Raw genomic sequence first — 25,807 nt, forward strand, 5'->3', positions numbered from 1 at the left:
ATATTAATGGTTTCCTGCCTCACATTTAAGTGTTTCATCCATTTTCGGTTTATTTTTGTGTATAGTGTAAGAAGTAGTCCAGCTTCAGTCTTTTGCACATTGCTGTCCAGTTTTCCCAGCACCATTTGTTGAAGAGACTATCTTTTTCCCATTGGATATTCTTTCTTGCTTTGTCGAAGATTAATTGACCATATAGTTGTGAGTTCATTTCTAGGTTTTCTATTCTGTTCCATTGATCCATGTGTCTATTTTTATGCCAGTACCATACTGTTTTGATTACTACAGCTTTGAACTATAACTTGAAGTCTGAAATTGTGATGCCTCCACCTTTGCTTTTCTTTTTCAAGATTGCTTTGGCTATTCAGGGTCTTTTATGGTTCCATAAAAATTTTAGGATTGTTTGTTCTAGCTCTGTGAAACAGGCTGGTGGTATTTTGATAGGGATTACATTAAATGTGTAGATTGCTTTGCATAGTATAGACAGTTTAGCAACATTTGTTCTTCCAATCCATGAGCATGGGATGTTTTTCCACTTCTTTGTGTCATCAATTTCTTTCATCAGTGTTTTATAGTTTTCAGAGGGCAGATCTTCTACCTCTTTGGTTAGATTTATTCCTAGGTATCTTATGGGTTTTTTTTGCTGCAATTATAAGTGGGATTTATTCCTTGATTTCTCTTTCTGCTGCTTCATTATTGGTGTATAGAAATGCAACAGATTTCTGTATATTGATTTTGTTTTCTGCGATTTTACTGAATTTGTGTATCAGTTCTAGAGAATTTTTGGTGGAAACTCTGGCTTTTCTATATAGAGTATCATGTCATCTGCAAACAGTTAAAGTTTGACTTCTTTCTTGCCAATTTGAATACTTTTTATTTCTTTGTGTTTCTGATTGTTGTGGCTAGAAATTCTAGTACTATGTTAAATAACAGTGGGGAGAATGTACATTCCTGTCTTGTTCCTACCCATAGAGGACAAGGTCTCAGCTTTTCCTCTTGGAGGATGATATTAGCTGTGGGTTTTCATATATGGTCTTTATTATATTGAAATATGTTTCCTCTAACAGTACTTTGTTGAGGAATTTTTATCATAAATGGCTGTTGTACTTTGTCAAATGCTTTTTCTGAATCTACTGAAATAATCATATGGTTCTTTCTTTTCTTAATGTGGTGTACCATGTTGATTGATTTGTAGATATTAAATCACCTTGTAAGCCTAGGAATAAATCCTACTAGAAAATGCAAATACTTTTGATCAAAATGAAACTGGCGATAATTATTTTGGGGACTACAAACTGGAAAGGGACACAAGGGAATTTTGGGGGCAGATGGAAATGTTTTATATCTTGATCCAGGTAATGGTTACATGCATGTACACACAGGTGTATTAGTTTCCTATTGATGCTTTAGAACAATTTACCATAGACTTGGTGGCTTAAAAAGGCACTTATTCTCTTACAGTTCTGGAGGTAAGAAGTCCAAAATCAGTTTCATTGGGCCACAATCAATTTGTCAGCCAGACTACACCTGAAGTGTAACAGCCGCCTTGTGATCATAAGAGTCTATGAGTTTGAACCCATGCCCTTGTCCTTTCTGCCTTTGAGAGTGCATTCTTTGACTATGGATCCTTCCTCCATTTTCAAAGCCTCTAACATAGCATCTTGCTTCAGTTCTCATATTGCCTTGTTTCTGTAGCCCAATCTCCTTCTAGGTACAGAGAAGCTGTAGAGGGAAATAGAGTTTTCCCTCTTTAAAGAGACTAGTGGTTAAATTTAGGGCCCACCTAGATGATGCAGAGTAATCTCCCCATCTGAAGACCCTTAATTTAATCATATCTGAAAAGTCCTTTTTGCCACATAACGTAATATTCATAGGTTCTAGGGATTAGGACTCTATATCTTTGGAGTCCATAATTCAGCCTACCACAGCAAATACAAATACATCAAGTGGTGCAATTAAGATCTGTGCAACTTGCTGTTTGTAAATTATACTTCAGTCAAGAAATACACATATTCCTAGAAAAGAGATAATGATTTAAGTTCAATCATAGTAATGAATTAAAGACCTACCAGATATATTTCATTCCTGCTGAGAGGACCATGGATGTGAGCTGAAAGAAGGGAGATGCTTCAAGTGTGGGTCTAAAGACAAAAAAGAGCTGAAGACTAGTCAAAAAGTACATACATTCTGAAGTTTTGCCTTCCCCACAGATACCAACTTTGGCAAGAACATAACTCTTTCCTGTATGTCCAGCATTAGTTTCAGTCCCACTATGGTCCCTGCAGAGCCTGCCTCTATCTGAAAATCCCCGAGAAGGGCAGAATAACAGCAACTAAAATACAAGCCCCTTGGTCATATACTGGTAAGAAATGGCAACGGCTAACACGGTTAGCTGTACAAAAGGAATATGGGACAGCTATCAGCTGTCCAGCAGCCATAGTAAGGAGCAGGAGGTAGGGAAGGCCCAGCCCTCTGAACCACAGCCATAGCCATCCGCTGAGGAATGAGGGTTGAGGGCTGGCATCTATGGATACATACTGAAGGTCAGCCAGCTCTGTGGGGAGGCAGAGGCAGGGTAGGGTCTTGTATCCCCAAAGCTTGGAGGTTCAGTCTCTAATTTTCTATGTCCACAAAGCCTGGACCTGGCCCCTATGAGAAGGACAGACAAGAAAGGACGATTATTATTGCTGCTGCCACTGTGGGAGTCCTGGCAGCTGTAGGACAGAAATATCTCTAATTCCATGAGTGGTCATACGAGGCAAGTGAAGCTGCTTAGAGCCTATAACACAGACTTAGTTGGATTGGGGAGAGTCAAAAACTGAGGGGGAAGGTTTACTCTAGGTGGGGAGTGGTACAGATGTCAATTGCCTATTCCCTCCACATGCAACATCCTTTCAGGATCACCTGCCCCTGGACCAAGAATCCTTTGATACCTTCTTCTCCAACAAGAAAATTTCAAGGCTCATAGACACGTGCACACACAGCTCAGTACCCTCAACCTCCCCTCCCCAATCACCACCCCCAACTTACAGGAGATTGACTCCTGCTGTGCACATAAGCTGGGATAATCAAGGCTTCTAAACAGTAGGATTCAAGAGTCCCACGTCTCATGTGGTGTGGGGCTGGCAAAGGGGCACTCTCTCCCATACTCTTGGCTTTTGTCTGGCCTGTAATAGCTGATCAAGAGATACAGAAACACTAAAGTGTGACACAAGACTCTCCTTTCAGAATCACACAGACCTATATTTCGAGTCTTCCTATTTCTATCCCTGACCATGCTTTTCCTTTAGTGCCTCTGACTCCCCCTTTGATCCCAGTCCTCAGGTTTAAGGCCTCATAAGGCCAAAGCCCTGTAGTTCTTCTTCTCAAGCTCCCCTGACTTTAACACCAGGAGACTCAACACCTACCCCCACCCTGTCCCAGAAGCAAGAACTCACTAATCTTTATCCACTAATCTTTTAGTCTTTAATCTGCTTTCCAAATTCTTGCCACCTGAGCTATTTATAAAGCAGTGTTTTATGCCCTCCCCAGAACTCTATTCTTCTTCGCTGACCCCCACCAATCTAAATACTCAAAGGACCTTAAGTATAAGAGGCTGGGGAGGCAAGCATAGCAACCAGACCTGGAGACGGATGTGAGCTTCATCTCTCTCCCAAGGTAACAGTCCAAAGTCCTCTACTTCTAGCCTGTACTAGGTCCCATATCCCTTGCCTTTAGCATCCCCATTAATATATCAAGGAGCACTTGAGGAGCACCTTTCTTGACACAACCAGCAGGGACTTGGGCTGAAAAGGCCTGTGAGAGATCTCTGAAATCTCCCCTAAGCTCACCCCTCAGTCCAGACTAAATATGCATCAAAAAGAAGCACTAGACAGACATCTCCCTCTCTCTAAGGGTCCTTACTCCAAGGTCTAGCACCTGGGGATGTGGATGGGGATAAGAATGGGAAAATTGAGAGAGGGTTAAGAGAGTGATGAACAGATTCAAGGAAGGCTTTCAACCTCCATAGAAGTTTCTGCCACCAACAACCAAGAGCATGAGGGCACCAACCCCTTCTCTCTCACACCTTTCTCCTCTCTTAGCTGAGAGTTAAGGCCACCATGAGGTGAACTCAGGCTCAGAATCCACTGCAGGAACAAAAGCGGACAGAATCCATGTTTTCTGCATTCATTCATTCTTTCATTCATTCATATATCTAACAAACATGTCTGGACACCTACTGTTGGTGTTAGGTGATATCCAGCCTCATCCAGTCCAATTTTCCTCATACTTGTCTGGATGGAGGTTTCTCTTGAGCCTCCATCTATACAAGTTCCTTCTCAATAAAGGTGCTCAAGAGTGCGCCAGCTATTCCTGGAAGCCATGCCGTTTCTGGAGAATAGACAATATGGTTAGTCAACAGTTTGTAAAAACAAGTTTTTCTCACCCGTGTCTAGGATGGGTGAGAGTATGTTTAATAAATAACCTTGGCAGGAGGGAGAATATAAGACACTTGATGGTGGTGAGGCATGTATTTAAGGAAGAACAGTTACACCATACTAGGTGTGTCTGGATGGTATCCCAGAGTAGGGCAAGGAGAATAGGGACCAAATGAATGAGCCTTGCTCCTCTTTCCCTCTTCTCAGAAAACGCCCAACTCCATATCCAACATGTCAAGGTAAGTAAGAACTCCTAATTATCTGATTCTTTGACTTGTCCCCTACCCAAATCCAAGTACTTGCCTTTGGGGTAGTGGAGTCTCCAACTTTTCCCCAACGTGTAGCTTGAACTCTACTCTAATTACCTCCACCTTTGCACCACTTCATGCTCCTTGGGCCTCTTCTAATCCTAGGAACATTTCCCTTTTTCTTCCCCACTTCTCTTTCTTTCCTCTCTCTTATTCTCTTCCCTTCTCTCCCAATGACCCTCTCTATTTTCTTCCTGATTTTTTCTTTATAGGGTGTATAAGAAGACCTGCTCCAATGGGAAGGTGAGAGAACCAGGCCTAGCTGGGCAAAGGAGAGGGCAAAAGGGACAATTGGGTACATCCTTAGGTCTCAAGTGCTTGAGTTGGGGGCTTCAGGTGAATCCATTCCAAGATGATTATGTGGGGGCGCCTGGGTGGCTCAGTCTGTGGAGCATCTGACTTTGGCTCAGGTCAGGATCTCACGGTTCATGAGTTTGGGCTCCACATCGGACTCACTGTTGTCAGCACAGAGCCCACTTCAAATCCTCTGTCCCCCTCTCTCTCTCTGCCCCTCCCTGACTTACATTCCCTCTCTCAAAAATAAAATAAAACAAACAAATGAACAAAAATGATGAGTACGAGAATAACATGCAAGATTGTTCCACAACAGCTTGCCATCTACCTGGGGAAACGAGACTTCGTGGACCATGTGGACATGGTGGATCCCATTGGTCAGTGAGTCCAAAAAGGGAAAGATCCTGGAAGAAGGGAATGGGAGCTAGGGACTAAAAGAAAGACAAAAAAGGGACATGCAGCAGATGAGGCCAGTTAAAGGGAAAAGTTGGAGGAACTATTTCAGAGATTGATTCTGATTCATAGTCTAAGGATTTTTCCTGATTAGGGTGCCGTCTCTTTTTTTCTACACAGATGGTGTAGTCCTGGTTGACCCTGATTACTTAAAAGGTCGAAAGAGTAAGTAAAAATTCTGTTGGCCTTTGTATGTTCCAGGGACCCCCAACTGGGGATGAAATGTGAAATGTCACACACACTAGACAGGTAACCTGAGTGAGTAGACTGGACAAGTAGTCTAGAGGAGTATAAGATAACCAAAAAGTGGTTAGAACTGTGAATTCCCTGTCTGGTAGGGGCTAACAACTGGGAATTTTAGCCCAGTGCGGCCAAATTTTCTAATTGTTGGAAAAGAAATGGAAACGAAGCTCAGAATAAGACCTTCAGAGGCCCAAATCCTAAAAAAATGATGGTACCTCTTCCCCAAATAATATTCAAAATAGATGCATTTCTAAGACAGAAATAAAATCTTATTTTTCAAAATTACACAGAATTGACATGTGTGCTGGATTTAAAATAGTGTCTTCCTAAAACTTCTGATTTTATTATTGTCAGTGGTACTATTGCTTCATTGCTAAGCTGAACATGGGCTTAGACTGGCTACAGAAAGATCCAGTGTTCCAGAAATCCATATCTTTATGCAAATTACCTGATATTCAAATGGTGGCAACTAACTAAAAGATTTTTAAAGGCCTGGATAGAGCAAAAAATGTTTTTTTGTTAGGCTGGATATGACCCTCATATTGTCATTTTGCAACCTTGAAACCCCTATCCTTTCTGTATATATAAAAAAAAATCCCAAGAAACAAAGGAAACAATATATCTAGCAAGTTACAAGTGACATTACCATGGGCACAGTACTATAGATCAAGATTACATTGAAATATTTTTTCACTTCTTCTTAAAATAATTTTTGCTCTTTGATCCAATGAGATGGAAAATTGGATTTGACTTGAAAATGGCGCAGAACAAATTGATGAATACCAGTTCAAACATAACCTTTAAGATATTGTGAGATGGGGCAACTGGGTGGCTGAGTCAGTTAGGCATCTGATTCTTGATTTCAGCTCTCAGGGTTTGTGAGTGTGAGCCCCCACATTGGGCTCTGCGCTGACAGTGTGGACGGAGCCTGCTAAGGATTCTCTGTCTCTCTCTGTGCCTCCCCTTACTGGCTCACTCCCTTGAAAATAAATAAACATCATAAACAAACAAACAAACAGTGTGGATAAGTAGTCCAGCCAGTTTTAAATATCAGGAATTCTGGAAACTAGCCAGTAAATTAACCAACTTGTTTAAGACTCTCAATTACTCTGTATTTCTAAAACCTAAATCATTTTTCACATTCCTAGCACATCTTCAAAATAACTTACAGGAAGAAATATTTAATTTAAAAAATACATGTTGATCCAGAAATAAGATGTGTTTTTTTCCTTTTATTTGCATCATTTTTATGTCCCTTAGTAGAGTTTTATATTATTATTCATTTCAGTTGTGTATATTTCTTGTTTTTTTTTTTTACTGTTTATTCATTTCTGAGAGAGAGCACAAGCGGGGGAGGAGCAGAGAGAGAGAGAGAGAGAGAGAGAGAAGGAGGGAGACACAGAATCCAAAGCTGGCTCCAGGCTCCAAGCTGTTAGCACATAGTCTGACACAGGGCTCGAACTCACCAACTGTGAGATCATGACCTGAGCCAAAGTCAGAAGCCCAACTGGCTGAGCCACCGAGGCGCCAAGCTGTGTATATTTCTTAAGTTCGTTCCTTAACTATTTTATATGTTTTGGTACTTTTATGAAGATAATTTTATTTGCATCATATTTTCTTTTTTAAATAATTTTTAAGTTTATTTATTCATTTTGAGAGAGACAGAGCTGGGGAGGGGCTGAGAGATAGATATATAGAGAGAAAATCCCAAGCAGGCTCTGCAGGGTCAGCACAGAGCCCGACGTGGGGCTCAAACCCAGGAGATCGTGAGATCATCACCTGAGCTGAAATCAAGAGTCGGATGTTTAATCGACTGAGCCATCCAGGTGCCCCATATTTGCGCCATATCTTCTAAAGGTTTTTTCTATCAAGTTCCATTTGTTGATGTAAAACATGCTAACACTATACTACTGAGTGATAGAGGCCAGTGGTAGAGCAGTATATGTGCTTGTGTCAAAGATGTGTTGTTTAACAAAAATCTATCTTGGATCTCTCTGTATTATTTCTTAAAACTGCATGTGAATCCACAATGATCTCAAATAAAAAGATCAATTTCTAAACGGCAATGAGGAAGAAGTCATAAATATCTAAGGTACTCTTATGTTTAATTATAGAAACAAAGTTGGGAAGCAAGTGCAAGAGATTTTTTTTATTTTTTATTTTTTTCTATTTTTGAGAGAGAGACAGACAGACAGAGAGACAGAGAGACAGAGTGCAAACAGGGGAGAAGCAGAGACAGAAGGAGACACAGAATCCAAAGCAGGCTCCAGGGTCTGAACTGTCAGCACAGACTCTGACATAGGGCTTGAACCCACAAACCATGAGATGACAACCTGAGCAGAAGTCAGACACTCTACTGACTGAACCACCAGGCACCCCACAAGTGCAAGAGATATTAACAGCAGTTATCTCTAGAATATAATGTATGATGGCAGAGCTTTGATTTTTTTTGGTTGTATTTTCTGATTTTCACATAGTATGTATTATTTGTGTAACAAGCCCAAATATAAGTAACTTTAGAATAGACGTTGAACTCTTAAAAGTGAAAACAAGCTCTTTTGTAGCACCAAAAAAAGGATGATCCTAAACCATTGAAGAACCATGAAGGGTGGGGTTATGCCCTCCCCACTTGCAAACAGGTGGATGTGCCAACAACAATTCATCTACTTACCACCCTTACCTCAGGGGCTACTACCAACATACCTGCCTCACCCCGCCTGATCTTTTTCTGTCTTCTTCCTCATCTCCTTTATTTCCTCCCTCCCAATGCTTCCTTCCAGTCACCTCTTTTCCTCTCCTTCTCATTTTCTCTGCCTTTTTTCCTTTCTTTTTTTTTCTTTTTTTCCTTTCCTTTCTCCCCTCTTTTTAAAAATTTTTAATGTTTATTTTTGAGAGAGGGGGAGGAGCAGAGAGAGAGAGGGAGACACAGAATCTGAAGCAGGCTCCGGGCTTCGAGCTGTCAACACAGAGCCCAACGCAGGGCTTGAACCCACGAATCGCAAGATCATGACCTGAGCTGAAGTTGGATGGTTAACCAACGGAGCCACTCAGGTGCTCCACTTTCTCTCCCTCTTTAATTGGCTGTAATTGACAACCAAGGGGGAATTTATCGTATCTTTTGAAAATTGTTAAGAGTGTCTCTATTGTAGAAAAATTAGAAAGTACAGATGAAAGAGAAAGAGACTACAATCCTATGACTCAAAGCTAATCACTAATAATATTTTGGCTTCTATTTATTCATAGTTTCCATGAAAAAATAGCTATATTTTTATTTAATAGACTATATTATAAATAATAAATTTCTAATTTTTTTCACTTATGTCAATATATTGCATATCAGTATATTGCATGGGGGGTACCACAATATATTTAGCCAACCTTCAATCATTGGACGGTTTTTGCTATTGTAATCAATCCTGTAAAATACAAACTGTGTGTGTGTGTGTGTGTGTGTGTGTGTGTGTATTCACAAATATATGTATGTCTTTCATACTGGTCCAATCATTTTAGACTAATTGCCTAGAGAAGAAAAGAATGGCCAAAGGGCATTCAGACACTTAAAGCTTTCTATTACTGGGGCGCCTGGGTGGCGCAGTTGGTTAAGCATCTGACTTTGGCTCAGGTCATGATCTCACAGCTCATTGGGTTCGAGCACCACATCAGGCTCTGTGCTGCCAGCTCAGAGCCTGGGGCCTGCTTCAGATTCTGTGTCTCCCTCTCTCTCTCTGCTCCTCCCCCATTCATGCTTTGTCTCTCAAAAATAAATAAAAATTTTAAAGAAAATCTTTCTATTGCCAAACTGCCTTCCAAAGTGATTGTATTAATTGACTCTCCCTCCTGCAGTATATGAGGCTGCCCATTGCCCCAGTCCCTATAAACACTACCATTATCATTACTCTCAGTCCTCATTGTATCTTTTGAATATAGATTCCCTTTCCTTGTGCTTAAAAGCAGATAATCTGGCTGTTCAGTAGATACTTTGATCTCTTAAAAATACTAAAATAAGTTGCTTTCTACTAGTGTGTGGCTGTTGGTAGTTTTCTTTCCTTTGGGTCAGGACTCCTGATAGAAGTCCTCAGTTCTACTTCTTTCCTTCCCTCGGTCTCTGTCACTCTGTCCTTGGACAGGTAGCCTTCTGTACCTCATCCCACATTCCACTAGTTCATTGAAGCAGCTTTCTTTTTGCCCCTAATCTTAGGCACCAGCTGCAAAGCATGAGTTCACTTGTAACTGTTCAATTTCTGCCAATATTCCCACGATCATCCTCATCATTCACATCTATAATTACAGTTTCCAAAGGGATTTCTTATACATCAACTCCTCACATTAACTCCTATGAGTCAGGTTGGGCCTGCACAAGTGTGGGCTTTGGAGTTACAAGGCCTGGATTGAAATCCCAGGCTGTCACTTAAGGGCTCTGAGTTCATCGTCTCTACCTGTAAAGTGGAGATAATAATACCTCAGAAGGTTGTTGTGAAGTCTAAATAACATATGGAGAACGTAGTGCAATCTTGTTATTGACAGGTGAAATAACTGAGGCTCAGAGAACTCAAGGGATTTGTGCAAGTCATATTCAAGCCCAGATAGTCTGACCCTAGAGAATTATGTAATAAATACCCTGTACCCACCACCTCGCTTTAAAAAAGAACTACAGAAACAAACTGGTCTCCCATGTGTCCTTCTTTAATCCCATTCTCCTCTCCTCCCTCTCTCCCGGCCCCCACTCCTGGGAACCATTATCCCAAACTTGGTGTTTATTATCCCTCTGGTATTTCTATACTTCTACTTAATAGTTATGTATCTGTGAACAACTCTGGTATTGCTGGATTGTTCTACATGCTTTTAAACTTTATATATACAGTATCAGATTATGCAGATCATTCTGAAGCTAGTTTTCTTTTTACTCAATAATTTTTGAGACTTAACCATGTTAATACAGTTTAACGTTTTTATTTATCATTGAGAGACAGAAGGACACAGAGCATGAGCATGGGAGGGGCAGAGAGACGGAGAGACAGAATCTGAAGGAGGGTCCAGGTTCGAAGCTGTCAGCACAAACCCCAACGTGGCATTCGAACTCACAAACCTTGTGATCATGCCCTAAGCCCAAGTTGGAAGCTTAACCGACTGAGCCACCCAGGCGCCCAGAGGGCTAACCATGTAAATACATGAAGTATTGGTTCACTTATTTTAAGCTCAGCTTAGCATTCTATTATAGGAATATACCATAACTGTATTGATCATTCTTTCACTGATTGACTGATAGATATTGAAATTATTTCCAATTTTATGCTCTGGCAAATATTGATGCAAATACATTCTCATATGTATCTCCTCATAAACACAAGCAAGAGTTCCTCTAAATTCTTCTTAGGCCATAATATACAAGCAGATTGAGTCTTACTGGATACTGCCAGTTTTCCAAAGTGGTTGTACTAATATACCCTCACACTAGCAGTGTGCAATGACCTCCTTTTGCTCTACTTGTTCACCAACACTTCATATTAGCAGAGTTAAAAAATATTTCACAGTTTGATGTGATAACTGCAATGTTAGCTTATTGCGGTTTTAGTTTGCATTTATCTGATTACTGATGAGACTGGACATGTTTTCCTGTCTTATTGGCCATTCTATTTTGTGCTTCTCTGAAGAGCCTATTCATATTCTTTTCACACTCTTATATTTGGATTTTTAAAAATTATTAGTTTGTGGGAGTTCTTTATGTTATCACAAATGTTAAGTGTTTTACTGAAGTATAGTTGACCTACAGTGTTACATTAGTTTCAGGTTAGGAATGCTAAACTTTTATCTACTATATATGTTGCAAATATTTTTCTCCCAGGCTTTTGCTTGTTTCAGTGTTTATAAAGACTCTTAATGTAAAGAAGGTTGAAAATTTACTGTAGTCAAATATATTCATCCTTTTCTTCATGGCCATATCGTTTCAATCATATTACATTGTCTGTCCATGTCTTCCTACGAATCATTTAAGAACTTCCTTCTCCCTCAAGCATGACAGGTCACTCTCTTCTCCTCCTTTGCCTGCAGTGTTTGTCATGTTGACATGTGCCTTTCGCTATGGCCATGATGACTTGGATGTGATCGGTCTGACGTTCCGCAAAGATCTGTATGTACAGGTGCAGCAAGTGTTCCCACCTGAGCCCACCAGCCCTCAGGGGCCCCTCACAGTCCTACAGGAGCGACTGCTGCAAAAGTTGGGGGACAATGCCTACCCCTTTACCCTGCAGGTACTGGCCCCCACGTCCTGGGCAAGGTTTCCGGGGAATGTGAAGAGAGGAAACTAAAGAAGGAAAACAAAAGAAGTAGGGGTCCCTATTTCTTCTGTTTGCTGACCTCCTTCCTATCCCCTAGATGGTTGTTAACCTTCCCTGTTCAGTGACACTGCAGCCAGGTCCCGAAGATGCGGGAAAGGTGAGTTCTGGGTTCTGAGAAAGAGGGATAAGTAGTCAGTGTTAGGAGGCAGGACAGAGAGACAAATGAACAAGAGTGGAGAAAGGGACAGCTAAGGGATGGGGTCAGGCATTTCTTTATAGACCCAAGAGAAAAGGATAGGCAGTGTTGGAAATGCGTTCTCTTGGCCCCTGCCCCTTTACAGGCCTGTGGGATTGACTTTGAAGTGAAGAGCTTCTGTGCTGAAAACCTGGAGGAGAAAATCTCCAAGAGGTAGTCTTTGGTCCTCTCTAGAGTCCCTGCCTCCCGCCTGTGCCAGGAAACAGATCTGGATCTCAGGACAGAAACAGCCCGACTTCTAATCTCCATAGCGCCATTGCCACCAACTCAAATGTCCAGCTCTGATACCCCTCTGACTTCTCTTCTTTGCTCCAGGGCAGTCAGCTGACTTTTCTGTAAAGGGCTAAAAAATAAATATTTAGACTTTGTGAGCCCTATAGTTTCTGTTGCAACTACTCAACTCTGCTATTGCAGTGCAAAAGGCAGCCATAGATAGTATGTAAATGAATGAGCTGGGCTGTCTTCCAATACTTTATTTATAGACCCTAAAGTCTGAATTTTATATGTTTTCCACATGTCATGAAATATTATCATCCTTTGATTTTTTTCAACCACTTAAAAATGTAATCACCGTTCTCAGCCTTAGGCCATACAAAAACAGTTAGCAGGCCAGATTTGGCCAGTGAGCCATGGTTTGCTGACCAATGGTCTACACACCTACATCGAGGGTCTATTGGAATTCTCTGAGGGAAGCTTCACTGCACCTCCACCCACCCCAACACCAAGCCAGGACTGGGCCATGAGGTTGCCATGAAGGTCTCTGAGTCGGGAGATGTTCTGGCTGACCTCTTGGCTTCTCTTCAGAGAATCTGTGCGGCTGGTGATTCGGAAAGTACAGTTTGCACCCCTGGAACCAGGCCCTGGTCCCTGTGCCCAGACCATCCGGCACTTCCTTCTGTCAGCTCAACCCCTACAACTCCAGGCCTCGATGGACAGGGAGGTTTGTGACCCCCCACTTCCTGACCCTTACCCTGTAAGCGTCTGAAACCTGATTCTTCACTGATTTCCTACTTGGGGAGACAGGGATGGAAGGCAGGGTGAATTTCTAGGTCTTGATCTGGGTGTTCTCTCTCCAACCTTGTGATGAGCCTCTCCTCCTGCTCCAGGTTCACTACCATGGCAAACCCATCTCTGTCAATGTTTCTATCAACAACTGCACCAACAAGGTCATCAAAAAAATCAAGATTTCAGGTGACTTTCTTTTCCTATCCCTCTGCACCTGGTCCCTAGTCCACAGGTCTTTTTCCAAAATCCTGCCTCACCTACCCAGACTGCATTCATCTAGACTTTCCCTTTAATGCAGGCTTATCAAAATACATAGCTTTGTCCACAAGCATATCTTAGTACCTCATGCATAGTGAACCCATATAAAAGGTCACATCTGAGGGTGGTGAGTTGGGACCTTGAGGATGACTAACTGATTATAGTCATGTGCTTTTCCTGGCTGTTCAGTTGACCAGATCACAGATGTTGTCCTGTATTCCCTAGACAAGTACACCAAGACCGTGTTCATTCAGGAGTTCACGTGAGCTGGCGCTGGGGCTGGGGTCAGAGAGCCAAGGGGTGGGTTGGTGGGAAAAGGGTCAGGGACTGGAAGCAGAAAAGTGGGTTGGGGAAAGAAGGAAGAGGGTAAGAGCCCAGGACTGAGGAAGATCAACATGAGGGCTGATGTAGAGAAAGGGAGGGATTCCCAGGAGAACTAGTGGGAGGATACCCATAATAGGACCATCAAAATGCTGAGAGAGGTCAACAGCATAAGGGTTTTCTACCAGAGCAAATTGTTTGCACTCCCCACAGTCAGTCATGCCAGCTCTCCTGGATACTGCAGTATGTTTGGGGAATTGTACAAGATACTCTTGGGAATGAAAGTACATGTAATTGGCAAGCCTAGCCTAAGTTCTTTTCTTCTTCTCCTTTTAAAGGGAGACTATAGCTGCTAACTCCAACTTCTCTAAGAGCTTTGCAGTAACCCCACTCTTGGCTACCAATTGCCAGAAACAGGGCCTGGCACTGGATGGCAAACTCAAGCATGGTGATACCAATCTGGCCTCTAGCACAATGTAAGCTCAAATGTAATTCCCAGCCTCCATTTTCTATCTGTAACCCATTCTGCATGCCATGTATACAGTTTTGAGGTTTCACCTGCAATGAAGCCTACCTATTTCTTTTCAAGTGGTTCTAGGCCAGTGTTCAGAGATCCCTGCAGGCCTGAGGGCCAAGAGTAAGCTAAATCATGCCAACAGGACCAATGCCAGGCTTAGGTCACAGACAGCAAGAAGGAAAAAGTGGAGAGGAAAATTCCTTGCATTATCTAATATTTCATATATATATATATATATATAGTATATCTTTGTAAGAATTCCATTAAAGTAGGCTGGATATGTGCTATTACTCCATTTTACACTTAAGGACTCTGAGGCTCAGAGAGATGAAAGGACTTGTCCAAGTTTTCACAGCTAATAAGTGGAAAGGATTCTACCCCATGTCATCTGGCTCTAGCACTGTGATCTCTAGAGTAGCTACTCTCTAGTGAAGACAGAAATGGAGTGAAAAGACTGGGAGCTGAGAAATGGAGGAGGAAAAGGGCCGAAGAAGGAGAATGGTATAATAGGAATTGATAGAATTATATCCAATCATTCATTTGGCCCTATACCTTTGGAAGCCATAGTGTTATATGTGTCTCCCACCAAAAACCATCTGCCACCATATGACAAGTGTTCATTGTCCCCACCCCCCTCCATGCCTTATCAGTCTTGTAGCTATAGATTGTCATTGCTAGAACAACCCTTAGAAAATGTCCAAACAGCATTATTTTATAGATAAAGGATCAGTTTTCCAGAGCTATGAAGAGACTTTCCCAATATCATACAGTTTTCTGTGTCTTATTTTCCAATCAGTGAGTTTTCATTGAGTACCTGTTACATGCTCATTCCTATGCTAAGCAATGTGGGAGGATATAAAGAAGCTTTAGACACTCTCTGCCTTCAGTCAATTTATGGCCTAGATGGGGAACAAAGAGGAATGCAAAAGCAATCAAAAGATTAAATGATAGTACACGTGTTTCAGATTAGAAATTCAACAGAAGTTGAAAGAAGCCAGCATAGCTGGAGTGGGCTTCCTGGATTAGATTGAATGAGCTAGACATTGAGGCATGTGTAGGATCTAGATAGCAACAGAGGAAGGAAAGAGCATTCCAGATTTGGAGCACAGCATGGGCAAAGGCCAGAGAGGTGGGAATCTGCATGGCATGTTCTGAACATGGAGAGAGGATGGGTCTGCTTAGGCTGTATCCCAGGTGTTAGGAAGTTAGGGCAGAAAAGGTTAAAGAGGCTGAGTGGGGCCAGTTTGTTAAGGGTCATGGAAGCCAAGCAGAGAGTAGTTTATATTCAGAGAGGTAGGCTCTTGAGCAGAGGGTGAGATGGTAAAACCAGATGTTAGGAGCAGACATGTGATTTCAATGAGTAGGAGAGATTAGAGCATGGGAGGCCTGTTAGAAAAGGTGCACAGGAAGGGACTGAGAGACTGAATGAATTACTCCCCGCCTTAACAAACACACAACAATGACTACTACCACCTCCAGTCTTCAGCCTGGAATGAACAAGGAGCTCCTGGGGATCCTGGTGTCCTACAAAGTGAGAGTCAACCTGATGGTGTCTGGTGGAGGGTGAGTAAGGGATCAGGGTCTGTCTGGGCAGGGGCTGGGGAGCCACTTTTGGTTTCCTCCCAGGTGGACTGACCCAATCAAACTGTTGCCCAGACCAGTTTCCCAAACCCGTGAGCTCAGTGAGCAAGCCACCTTCCCTTCTGGAGGAAGCCCATTCTGTGGCTGGGTTGGCCTTCTGATCCCTTATCCTCCAGTAAAACTAGGTTGCCACTTTCCATTTCCAGCTGCTAATTTTAGGGTGTCATTCTACCCTTAGCATCCTAGGCGACCTCATCACCAGGTAAGAGATGCTATGGGGAAGCTGTGGAGAGAAGTGCCTGGGTCAAGAATGGGAGACTAAAAGAGTGCCAAGGGAGAGTCTGAGGACATCCCAGGATCAGAAAACTGAGGGAGGGAGGTTCAGGGAGTGGCTTTGAGGAAGATCAGAAACTCTCCCTTGGAATCCTCGCAGCGATGTTGGTGTGGAGCTGCCCCTGATCCTGATGCATCCAAAGCCATCACATGGTGAGTGACCAGGTGGTCCTGAGTGTTGGGGACCCAGTAGTTCTGATCTCTTGAATCAAGTACTGGCAGCTTGGGTAGAGACCGTATAGCAATAGGCAGGTTGGGTTCCTTGGTTTTTAGTGTGTATGTGTGTTGGGGAGGTAGGGAGAAGAGGGTTAAAAAGGGAGGGGGAAGATAAACAAGACATTTCTTCACTCAACTGAAGAGCCCCACATCAGCTTCAGCTCCATTTTCTCCTTCCCTCTCCATGCTTGCTACAGAGGCTGCTAGGTAAGGAAATGTGAGGCCTGGGAGCCCCATCCCCTTTTCCCCATTGCAACCCTCCATTTTATAGCAATGGAATTGTTAAAAAGCTTCGCTGGAGTGTCGCTTTCAATACTGTTCAGTGGAAACATATGGCTTAGCTTGTGTCATAGTTCAGTGCTTTTCATATGCCCTCCACCCCCTGTTCTTAGAATCATCCATCCCCCCTCATCCCTTCCTTTTTTTTTTTCCTCCCCCACCCCCTCGCCCTTACTTCTTCAATCCCTTCCTTCCTTCCTTCCCACTCTCCATTCTCATTTCCCCACCAGCGCTCTAGAGGGTGGGTGAGGAGGGACTTTTGTGTTTGAGAGGTCGGGGAGGGAGCTGAGGGAAACATGCCAGAGTGGTAGATAGGTTGAGGGGTTAGCTACGGAGAGGGGGCTGAGGATCTGAGCTGGGAATCAGGGAAGGGATCACGAAATGGGAGTGAACGTGGACGGTGCCCGGAAAGTTGTTTCTAACCCTCCATTCCATTCTGCTGCTTTGCAAGCTCTGAGGACATAGTCATAGAGGAGTTCACTCGTCAGAAGCACCATGGGGAGGAGAGCCAGGAGGCTTTGGCGGCGGAGGGGGATGAGGGAAGCTGAGCACCACGCTCTGGTGACTCTGTGTGGGAGCCATACTGTAACGCTCTAATAAATCAGCTTGTCCAAGACATGCCTGGTGATCTCTTTGGTATTTCTTTCTCCGCGAGGGTAACAGCACTACAGAGAACAGCACTTTCTGCCCCTGTTGGTGATTAGTTACTCTGCAGCATGCGCTTTTCCCCAAAAAGGACCACCCTCCGGGCCCTGGCCATCTCTACCCTTACCCCACCACTACAGCGCCCCACCACCTCACGCTGATGATCACCTACCGCTCCAGGAGCCCCAAGAGCCGTGGGCGGAGCCTGAGGGGGCGTGGCCACGCTCCCAGGCCCAGGGCTGCACCTCAGGCGACCAGTAACAGCTGGACAGAGGGCTCTGTGTGATCTCTCACCACCCTCACACGCGAGGCCAACAGAGAAGCCAGAGGCTTCTCCTGGAAATCAAGATGGTCTCTGCACAAATCTGGGGGAGCAGAGCAGGGAGGGAGTATCTGGGTTGGGCTTTGGAGACTGGAAGGTGTGACAGTACTGTATGGAGCATGGGGGGAGACTCAGGGGAACCAATTTCCTCCTCCTCACTCAGGGTGATGGTTGGCCTACTTACCTACCTCACACTGGGGAGGATACCGCTCATAAACCCTGGGCACATACTATATGCAGCAACTGCGCCTGCCAGGCGAGCCCACCACCAAGGCATCACACAATACATTTTTTTAATGTTTATTTATTTTTGAGAGACAGAGTGCAAGTGGGGGAGGGGCAGAGAGAGGGAGACACAGAATCAGAAGCAGGCTACAGGTTCTGAGCTGTCAGTAGAGCCCGATGTGGAGCTTGAACCCACAAACTGTGAGATCATGCCCTGAGCTGAAGTTGGATGCCTAACCAGCTGAGCCACCCAGGTGCCCTCACACAGTCCATTTTTGCCCGCTCCCCAGCTAGCTCACCTAGCTCAAAGCTATCTATTGTAAGTGTTGAGAAGCTGAGTAAGGACAATCTTCTCAAGAGCCATTCTCCACTTCTGGTTCTGAGACTCTCTGGTATTGGAAGTAGAGGAGGGATGGAGTATCTGACTCTCATTTGCAGGCAATCATTGGAATTGATTTCCTGTCCAAGATCATGTACTTGGGAGGACCAAATAGTGAACATTTACTCTCATATCACATACCTCAACCTCTTAGCCCTATTCCTAATAGTAGGATATCACCAGTCTAGATTATCTGTGGATAAAGAAGGGGAAGACAAAGGGCACCTGTGTGGCTTAGTTGGTTAATCATACTGCTCTTGACTTCGGCTCAGATCACGATCTCCTGGTTTGTGGGTTCGAGCCCCACATCTGGCTCTGCACTGACAGCTCAAAACCTGCTTGGGATTCTCTCTGCCCCTCTCCCACTCACTCTGTCTGTCCCTCTCTCTCTCTCAAAAAAAAACTTTAAAAAAAAGAAGGGGAAGAAAAATATTAAGATTCCCCAAATTACCAAACCCTGCTTTGTTTCTTGTTTTGTCTGCCTTCATCTAATCTCCACCTGTAACACAAAGTACAAGAGGCTTTGAATACTTAAATCTGCTGCTCTATAGGACCTTCCTTAATCAAAACAGTATATTGAGACTGGACCTGTGCAAGGATGGTAGGCCACTTGGTTTGTGGCCATAGCAGCCAGCTTTAAGGGACTTGGTTCCCTCGGCTTTTTATTTTGCCTTTATTAAGTTCTAACCTTTTAAAGGCAAGTGTCTTTCCTTTCTAATTTTTTTTTTAATTTTTATTTTTGAGAGAGAGAGACAGTGCGAGCAGGGGAGGGTGTGTGTGTGAGAGAGAGAGAGAGAGATACAGAATCTGAAGCAGGCTCCAGGCTCTGAGCTAGCCGTCAGCACAGAGGCTGATGTGGCGCTCGAACCTACAAACCATGAGATCATGACCTGAGCCACACAGATGCCTCTCTAATCATTTTCTTATGCAGTTTCAGCTGCTGTCATGTGACACAGCTGGCCAGGAAAGCTTTTGAAGCCTAAATTCCTAGCTACATACATGATTCGACTATAATGGTGGCTGTCTAGGACATCACAAGTTAGTCTTATGCCATGTTTTATTTGAAAAAGGGATTGAGGGAAACAATAGGAAGGCTGTTAAAACTAGCAGAGTGGAAGGGCAAGAACGTTATTCTCTCTAAACCTCTACTAAATGTTTCAACTCTCTGCAACAGTCTGGTAGACGTCAAAGGAGGCACCTAGGTGGACTCAAGATGTATGGGCAGAAAGAGGTGATGACATCATCATCGTGTTAGTGAGTAACATTGATCTGAACAACAACTCTGCCACACCTAGGGCTCCATCTCTATGGGGAAGGTCTACTGTGCTGTACTGACATGGAAGGAATTACATAAGTTTCAGGGAACAGAAAGGTGATAGGTTCAGGGCTTCTATGGTTCCTGCCCTGAGGAGGCATCATTACAGCTCAGAAGGATCTATCCCTATCTGCTTTGATTTACCACTTACCACGCTATCTGGTCCCTTATATCATTTCTCATTTGTCCAGACAAGTGTCTACAGATAACAGGAAAGAAAAATCCAGGGACCTCAGTGGGATGTTTGAAACCAGTGCCAAGACTGGTCACAATGTGAAATATGTAATACCCATTTCCCTTTATAATACTTGCGCTGCACTCCCCCGGCTGCTACCCCCTCTCTCCCTCCCGAGAGGGAGAGGGAGAGGGAGAGGGAGAGGGAGAGGGAAAGAGAGAGAGAGAGACAGACAGAAGATCAGAATTCCTCTTCTGGATCTCCTAGAAGCTGCCCCAGGAATAGTTAAGATTTGACCCCAGTCACATTACTCTTACCTTACACACTTCAGTGGTTGAAATCCAACTGGAGTCCTCCGTAGAGTCAGGCATCAAAAGCCATTGTTTCTGTTTATACCTTAGTCTCTGCCTAATTTGATGAATTTTTTGCATTTGGGCTTCCCAGTAACCATCGCCCCCACCCTCAGATTTATGATTTAAATACTTGGCTACATACTAAGCTTTTATACAATTCCTGAACTTAGGAGCACAACAACCCCTGAAGGGCACCTGGATGGCTCAGTCAGTTGAGCATCCTACTCTTGACTTTAGCTCTGATCATGATCCCTGTGTTGTGGGATCAAGCCCCACATCAGGCTCCATGCTGAGCATGAAGCCTGCTTGAGATTCTCTCTCCCTCTCTCCCATTTCACCCTCTGGTGCTCTCACTCTCTAAAATAAAATTTAAAAAAATTAAAAACAAAACAAAATCCCTGAAAATGTTATCATTCTTTCTTGACTGGATCTTGCACCTATTGGGTGGAAAGTTCTTGCAGGGCCCAGGAATCCCACCTTACCTTCTCTGACTGCTAAAAGATATCTATAGGAGATAGTTCCACAATGGCTGGGATGCCTGAATGGCAGATACAGTTCATTCCCCATGGTTTTCTTATCTACACCCTCAATAAACGACTGGTCCTTTTGCCTCAGCCTGTTACTGCTCTTGTCTTCTCCATGCTACCCCTGTACCTTTACAATGCAACTACATCATGCTTGTGTCCCAACAAAGAGCCATTCCAAGTGTCTCAAAGTGAGAACCAATTTAGGGCAGGAGGCTTTTTGCCTCTTAGGCTCATGGCACCTAGCTGGGACTTTTTATCATGTGTACCATACTTAGATGAGTTGTTTTAAAACCTGTTCACCACAGGGAGAGTCTCAGACCTCCACATTCAGTAGACTTAGCCAATATGCCTTTGGGCAGGTATCTGAGGCTTAGTTTTTCAGATGGCCACTGGGGGGCAGCACAGCAAATAAGAATATAGAATAGGAGTGGGATTTTGGAGGAAGCATACAGCTAAATTAATTCTACTTCCAGTTCTACTTGATAGGATGTTGCTACTTGACAACAGTATATGTATAGTAAAGCTAAGATGGGATTTATAGAACAAGCCAGAAACTCCTCATAGACATATACTATTTAGAACTGTTTCCCATAGTTGAATATTTAAAAATTCAGATTTCCAGGTTCCACCTCAGATCAACAGAATCACTCTCCAAGAGAAGGGCCTGGAGGGGCGCTTGAGTGGCTCAGCTGGTTAAGCGCCTGCCTTTGGCTCAGGTCATGATCTCACTGCTCGTGGGTTCAAGCCCCTCATCAGGCTCTGTGCTGACAGCTCAGAGCCTGGAGCCTGCTTCAGATTCTTTGTCTCCCTCTGTCTCTGCCCATCCCCCACTCTATCTCTCTCTCAAAAATGAATAAAGGTTAAAAAATTTAAAAAAAAAGGGAAGGGCCTGGAAATACATAATTAAGATTCCCAGGATTCTTTCAAGGCAAATTTTTGGACTTTCATTATGGGGACACTTCACCCCATACCTCAGAAAACTTTCTATTCTGAATGGGTATTTGAAACGTGCCAAGGAAATGGCATAACACGTGGCCTGGAATCTCTAACAATGGACTGGTAAAAAAGAACATGGCAGGTTATTTGAGGGCTGGAATGAAGAGGAGGAGATCAACAGTACCACTGAACCTACAATGTGGAAATTGGGAACCAATTTCTTACTGCTGTCCCTGAAAGGAATGCATCCAAGCCTCTCCCTTCATTTGTGTTCCAGATCCATGAATGTGGTAAAGGAGAAGATGATGACATTAATACCACCCCCAGCTGAGAAACATCCAAACCTCATAAGGGAAGGGACGCTGCTTCCTCCATTACCCCATACCATTCCTCCTCAGTTACACCGAAGGTAAGGCCTCCCTAATGCACTGACCAGATAGAGTTGGTTGTGAAGTAGGTATAGTGTTGCTGTTACTTACACGGGCTCCTCTCTTTGGAAGAGCTTTTATTTTGGCCTCAATTGCATTGAAAACCCAGTCAGTGTCATCCAAAAGACAAACCAACATTTCCTCAGCATTGTTTTTTACTTTTTTTGGCAGAGGATGGGGGTGGGGGGTCTCAAGGAGTGTCTGGAGTATAGGAGACTGGTAGTGCAAGGATGAGATCAGATAGCCAGGTAGATGGGACAGAAGGCCCCCGAGATTTTTTTTCCTTTTGGATTCTATACTCTAATGAAAATGACATGACTTATGCATAATTGTCTCACACATGCTATTCAATAAATGTCACTTGCCTTTTCTAGCAGGTTCTCCACAGGCTATACCTAGGTAGCATCATCTTTCTTCTTTGAGAAAATGAAGCTTATCTAGAAAACTAAGGAACAAAAAGTGCAGTACGGTTTGGGTAATGCAGGTGGCTAGCTGGTTTGGGGCAGGGAGTCACTGGGTCCCCATCCTCCCCACTCTGATTTGTCAGGGTGGGGCTGAGACTAGAGTTTCCCAAGAGGCTTCCCTGAGGCCTAGCCAGCTTATCCTAGAAGATTCCATGTGGAGGGCTATGGGCTGCAATTCTCTAGTGCACAGTCCTCTCTTTTTGGCGATGATAATCTAAGGAAAAGAAGAAAGGAAAGGAAGAAACGAGCAGGTTATTTGCAGGCCTGAGCTCCCAAGTCCCCTTCCCCAACTTGTGGGGCCTTTAGTAATCAGTATTTAAAGAGTTCCTGCCCAGGGTCCTGCCAGATAAATTAAAAAGAGAGTGGCACTTACTGTAGGGAAAGAAGCGGACACGCATGCTGATTTCGCGGGCTGTCTTCAGGATCTCAACAGCCTGGAAGAAACACAGCAGCTTGTACATATGACCCAGGACAGTATCATAACAGGAGAAAGTTTGCCACTCCAACCTTCTGGGTCACTAATAGCTGCTTCTTCCTAGTATATTTCCTCAGCAGAGATTCCTTCCTTTTTAAAAAGTTTATTTATTTCTTTTAAGAGAGAGGAAGTGTGAGTAGGAGAGGGGGAGGGAGAAGGAGGAGGGGAGAGGGAGGGAGAGGGAGAAAGAGAGAGGGGAGGGAGGGAGGGAGGGAGGGAGGGAGGGAGAGGGAGAGAGGGAGGGAGGGAGGGAGGGAGGGAGGGAGAGAGAGAGAGAGAGAGAGAGAGAGAGAGAGAGAGAGAGAGAGAATGAATATCCCAAGCAGGCTCCACACTGTCAGTGCAGAGCCCAACACAGGGCTCAAACTCACGAACCGGGATATAACCACCTGAGCTGAAGTTGGATGCTTAACTAACTAAGCCACCCAGGCACCCCATCAGAGATTTCTTCTGATCAAGTTACAGATCAGTGTAACCCCATCCAACCTTCCTACTGGGGATAGCTTCCTGCCTCACCAGAGCACGAATGCTGTGCTCACCTTGCTGTGCTCAATATCTTGGAAATCCACGTCATTCACAGCTAGGACTTGGTCCCCTTCCTGAAGTCCTGCTCGATGTGCATCAGAGTCGGGAATAACCTGTTTGTTGGTAAGGAGAGGATATATAAGATTGAGGTGAGATAATTTCAAAGGCTGGAATTAAAATTAAGTGAACTTCAAATGTAAGGTGCTATCATTTGTATTTGTGTGTATGTGTGTGTGTGTGTGTGTGTGTGTGAGTGACAGTGTAGAGAAACAGAGGGTTTACCAGGTGAGAAGTTTTAAATGGGAAAGGGTGTCCCCATTATGCCCCTTCTGTAAGTCTACTGAATCATCTTTCTCCCGAGCTTTAGGACATGAGGAGACTGCAATCTGATAACTTAACAAAGGGAAGTAGCAATCCAGATCTCCTACCAGGCACACATACCTTGGAAATAAAGATGCCTAGCTGGGAGGCCTTTCCTCCTCGGATATTAAATCCCAACTGTAAGAGCACAAAAAAAGGAGGCGACTCAATATAGACCACAAACACAAGAACATTTAATAGCATAACTATATGATAGCTTAGCTTATGTGTTCCTCAGAAGGAAGTGGAAATGGTATCTCAGATTTTCTGTCCATTATTAAGTTTCCTTACCTCCCTACCGGCTTTCCCATTCATTCCCCTCAACCACTGCCAACTTCTGGGCCTGGTACAGACAGAGCTAGCCTGGAACAGAACTCAACTGTTCCATAAGCTCACCTGAGCTCCGGGGGGCTTCTTCAGTGTGACAATTCGGGGCAGAAACTGGGTCAACTCATTGTTGTAGTCTGGGTGGTATACCCTCTGCAAGACACAGCAACCCCAGGAATCTTACTACCAGCCTTAGATTTTACATACACCTTCATCTGGAATATAAATATATTACCTTGAAGTCAGGAAAAGGTGTGCTCATGAACTTAGTTTTAAGTAGAACAGATAACACTGTCCAAACAGGTAGATGGATAGCATGGGGAAATAGCAGCAGCACAGTAGTTCCCCACCTCTTTACCTTGACAAGACAGAAACTAAGGCTCTGAATTTACAGAATTCTCTGGTGTGAATAGACAGTGACAGAAGGATAATATAAGAAGACCCCAATGGGCCCAGTTGCTTCTGGGTCCCGTGGCTACAACAAAGGCTAGAATTTACCCTCCACTGAGCTTTTTAACCCTGCCGTTCATATATCATCTCATGCCCAAAGGGAAAAATCCCCTAATCAAGCATTCCCACCTCATGAGGAGGAATCCATGCTGGGGGATTCTCATAGGCAGGCAGGAAAACCACCGGGTAGTCATCATAAGGAATCCGGCTGTCCATCTCCAGCAAGGCCCTGGAATGGAGGGAAGGGTGACTCAAAGCTGATTAAAAAAAAAAAAAAAAAAAAAAGGTTCAAAAAGTAATCCAGCAAGTTCCAGAAAACAACCTCAATCCACCACAAGGCTGCCAGTCCATGCACTCAGCCCACTTCTAAGTGACAAAGACTGAGAGAGAAGGAAGAAAAAATATTGAAGAAACCTATTAACTTTGCTTAAGATCTGGATACCAAGCAATCGGTTAGGTAATCCATAGAGACTATCTCCTTCCTCACAACAATACTGCAAATAAATGTTACCGTCTTCATTCTAGAGAAGGGGGAATCAGGAGCATCTAAAAAGATCTGTTTATTGTCGAAGTCCAAGGGAGAGCTGACTCCAACTGTCCACGGGGACTCGGGGCAAGGCACCGCCCCCACATTCCCTAGATGTGATCAGTAATGGTGCGGGTCCCCAGATCGAGCCTTCCTTCACCACCAGCCACCTTCTAGGTCCCCACGCCGCATCCTGCCTGAGTCCCACTTACACGACGCGGTAATTGCACGACTTCACCCACTGGCACTCCTCAGTCACTTGAGGTCCGCTTACCACCAATTCACTCGGGAAAACGGAAGCGGATGCTCAGATGGATCGGAAAGGGCGGGTTCAGGGTGAGGCGCGCAGGCCCTCCCCTTCCCAACGCGTCTTCCTGCGCGCGCCGACGTGCGTGCTGTGCCCGCAAGCTGTCTGTGATCTGATTGGCTGGCGCCTTAGAGACCGATTTGAAACTTGGCGGTTAAATCTCTGGCTGAGACCGGGCGGCGGGAGACCGGGGAAGGGACGTTTAGTTTGGTGAGTGAAGGGGGCACACCTTAGCTCAGGATCTGCCTTTCCTAGTACCGTGGGGCTTTGGTTCTTTGTCGTCATCTCCGATGGGCGCTTTCCTTTTCATTTCA

At 44.1% G+C, this 25,807-nt stretch overlaps 2 protein-coding genes across 4 annotated transcripts; one reads left to right on the top strand and one right to left on the bottom strand.

The window, feature by feature from the left end:
• The first annotated feature begins 2,366 nt into the window (after nucleotides 1–2,366).
• On the top strand, nucleotides 2,367–17,304 carry ARR3 (arrestin 3). Its single transcript, XM_029929660.1, has 18 exons — nucleotides 2,367–2,450; nucleotides 2,633–2,713; nucleotides 4,623–4,654; nucleotides 4,936–4,966; nucleotides 5,334–5,394; nucleotides 5,591–5,635; nucleotides 11,762–11,961; nucleotides 12,086–12,145; nucleotides 12,330–12,397; nucleotides 13,049–13,184; nucleotides 13,351–13,435; nucleotides 13,697–13,769; nucleotides 14,167–14,304; nucleotides 15,825–15,908; nucleotides 16,165–16,188; nucleotides 16,360–16,412; nucleotides 16,673–16,682; nucleotides 17,206–17,304. Exons 1-18 carry the CDS (start codon nucleotides 2,367–2,369, stop codon nucleotides 17,300–17,302), a joined length of 1,362 nt encoding a protein of 453 aa, XP_029785520.1. The 3' UTR covers nucleotides 17,303–17,304.
• A 4,815-nt stretch (nucleotides 17,305–22,119) lies between these two features.
• On the bottom strand, nucleotides 22,120–25,506 carry PDZD11 (PDZ domain containing 11). Of its 3 annotated transcripts, none has more exons than XM_029930101.1 (7): nucleotides 25,399–25,506; nucleotides 24,790–24,889; nucleotides 24,280–24,363; nucleotides 23,965–24,021; nucleotides 23,538–23,636; nucleotides 22,897–22,957; nucleotides 22,120–22,737 (listed from the first exon to the last, which is right to left on the bottom strand). In XM_029930101.1, the coding sequence occupies exons 2-7, from the start codon at nucleotides 24,874–24,876 to the stop codon at nucleotides 22,703–22,705; spliced, it is 423 nt and encodes a 140-aa protein (XP_029785961.1). In that variant the 5' UTR covers nucleotides 24,877–24,889; nucleotides 25,399–25,506; the 3' UTR covers nucleotides 22,120–22,702. The 3 variants fall into 3 exon arrangements, with proteins under 3 accessions (XP_029785961.1, XP_029785960.1, XP_029785962.1); XM_029930100.1 differs by having other exon boundaries at nucleotides 24,790–24,917; nucleotides 25,399–25,505; XM_029930102.1 differs by lacking the exon at nucleotides 24,280–24,363 and having other exon boundaries at nucleotides 24,790–24,917; nucleotides 25,399–25,505.
• Between the last annotated feature and the right edge of the window lie 301 nt (nucleotides 25,507–25,807).

The sequence above is a fragment of the Suricata suricatta genome, chromosome X (assembly GCF_006229205.1).
Source record: "Suricata suricatta isolate VVHF042 chromosome X, meerkat_22Aug2017_6uvM2_HiC, whole genome shotgun sequence".
NCBI lineage: Eukaryota > Metazoa > Chordata > Mammalia > Carnivora > Herpestidae > Suricata > Suricata suricatta.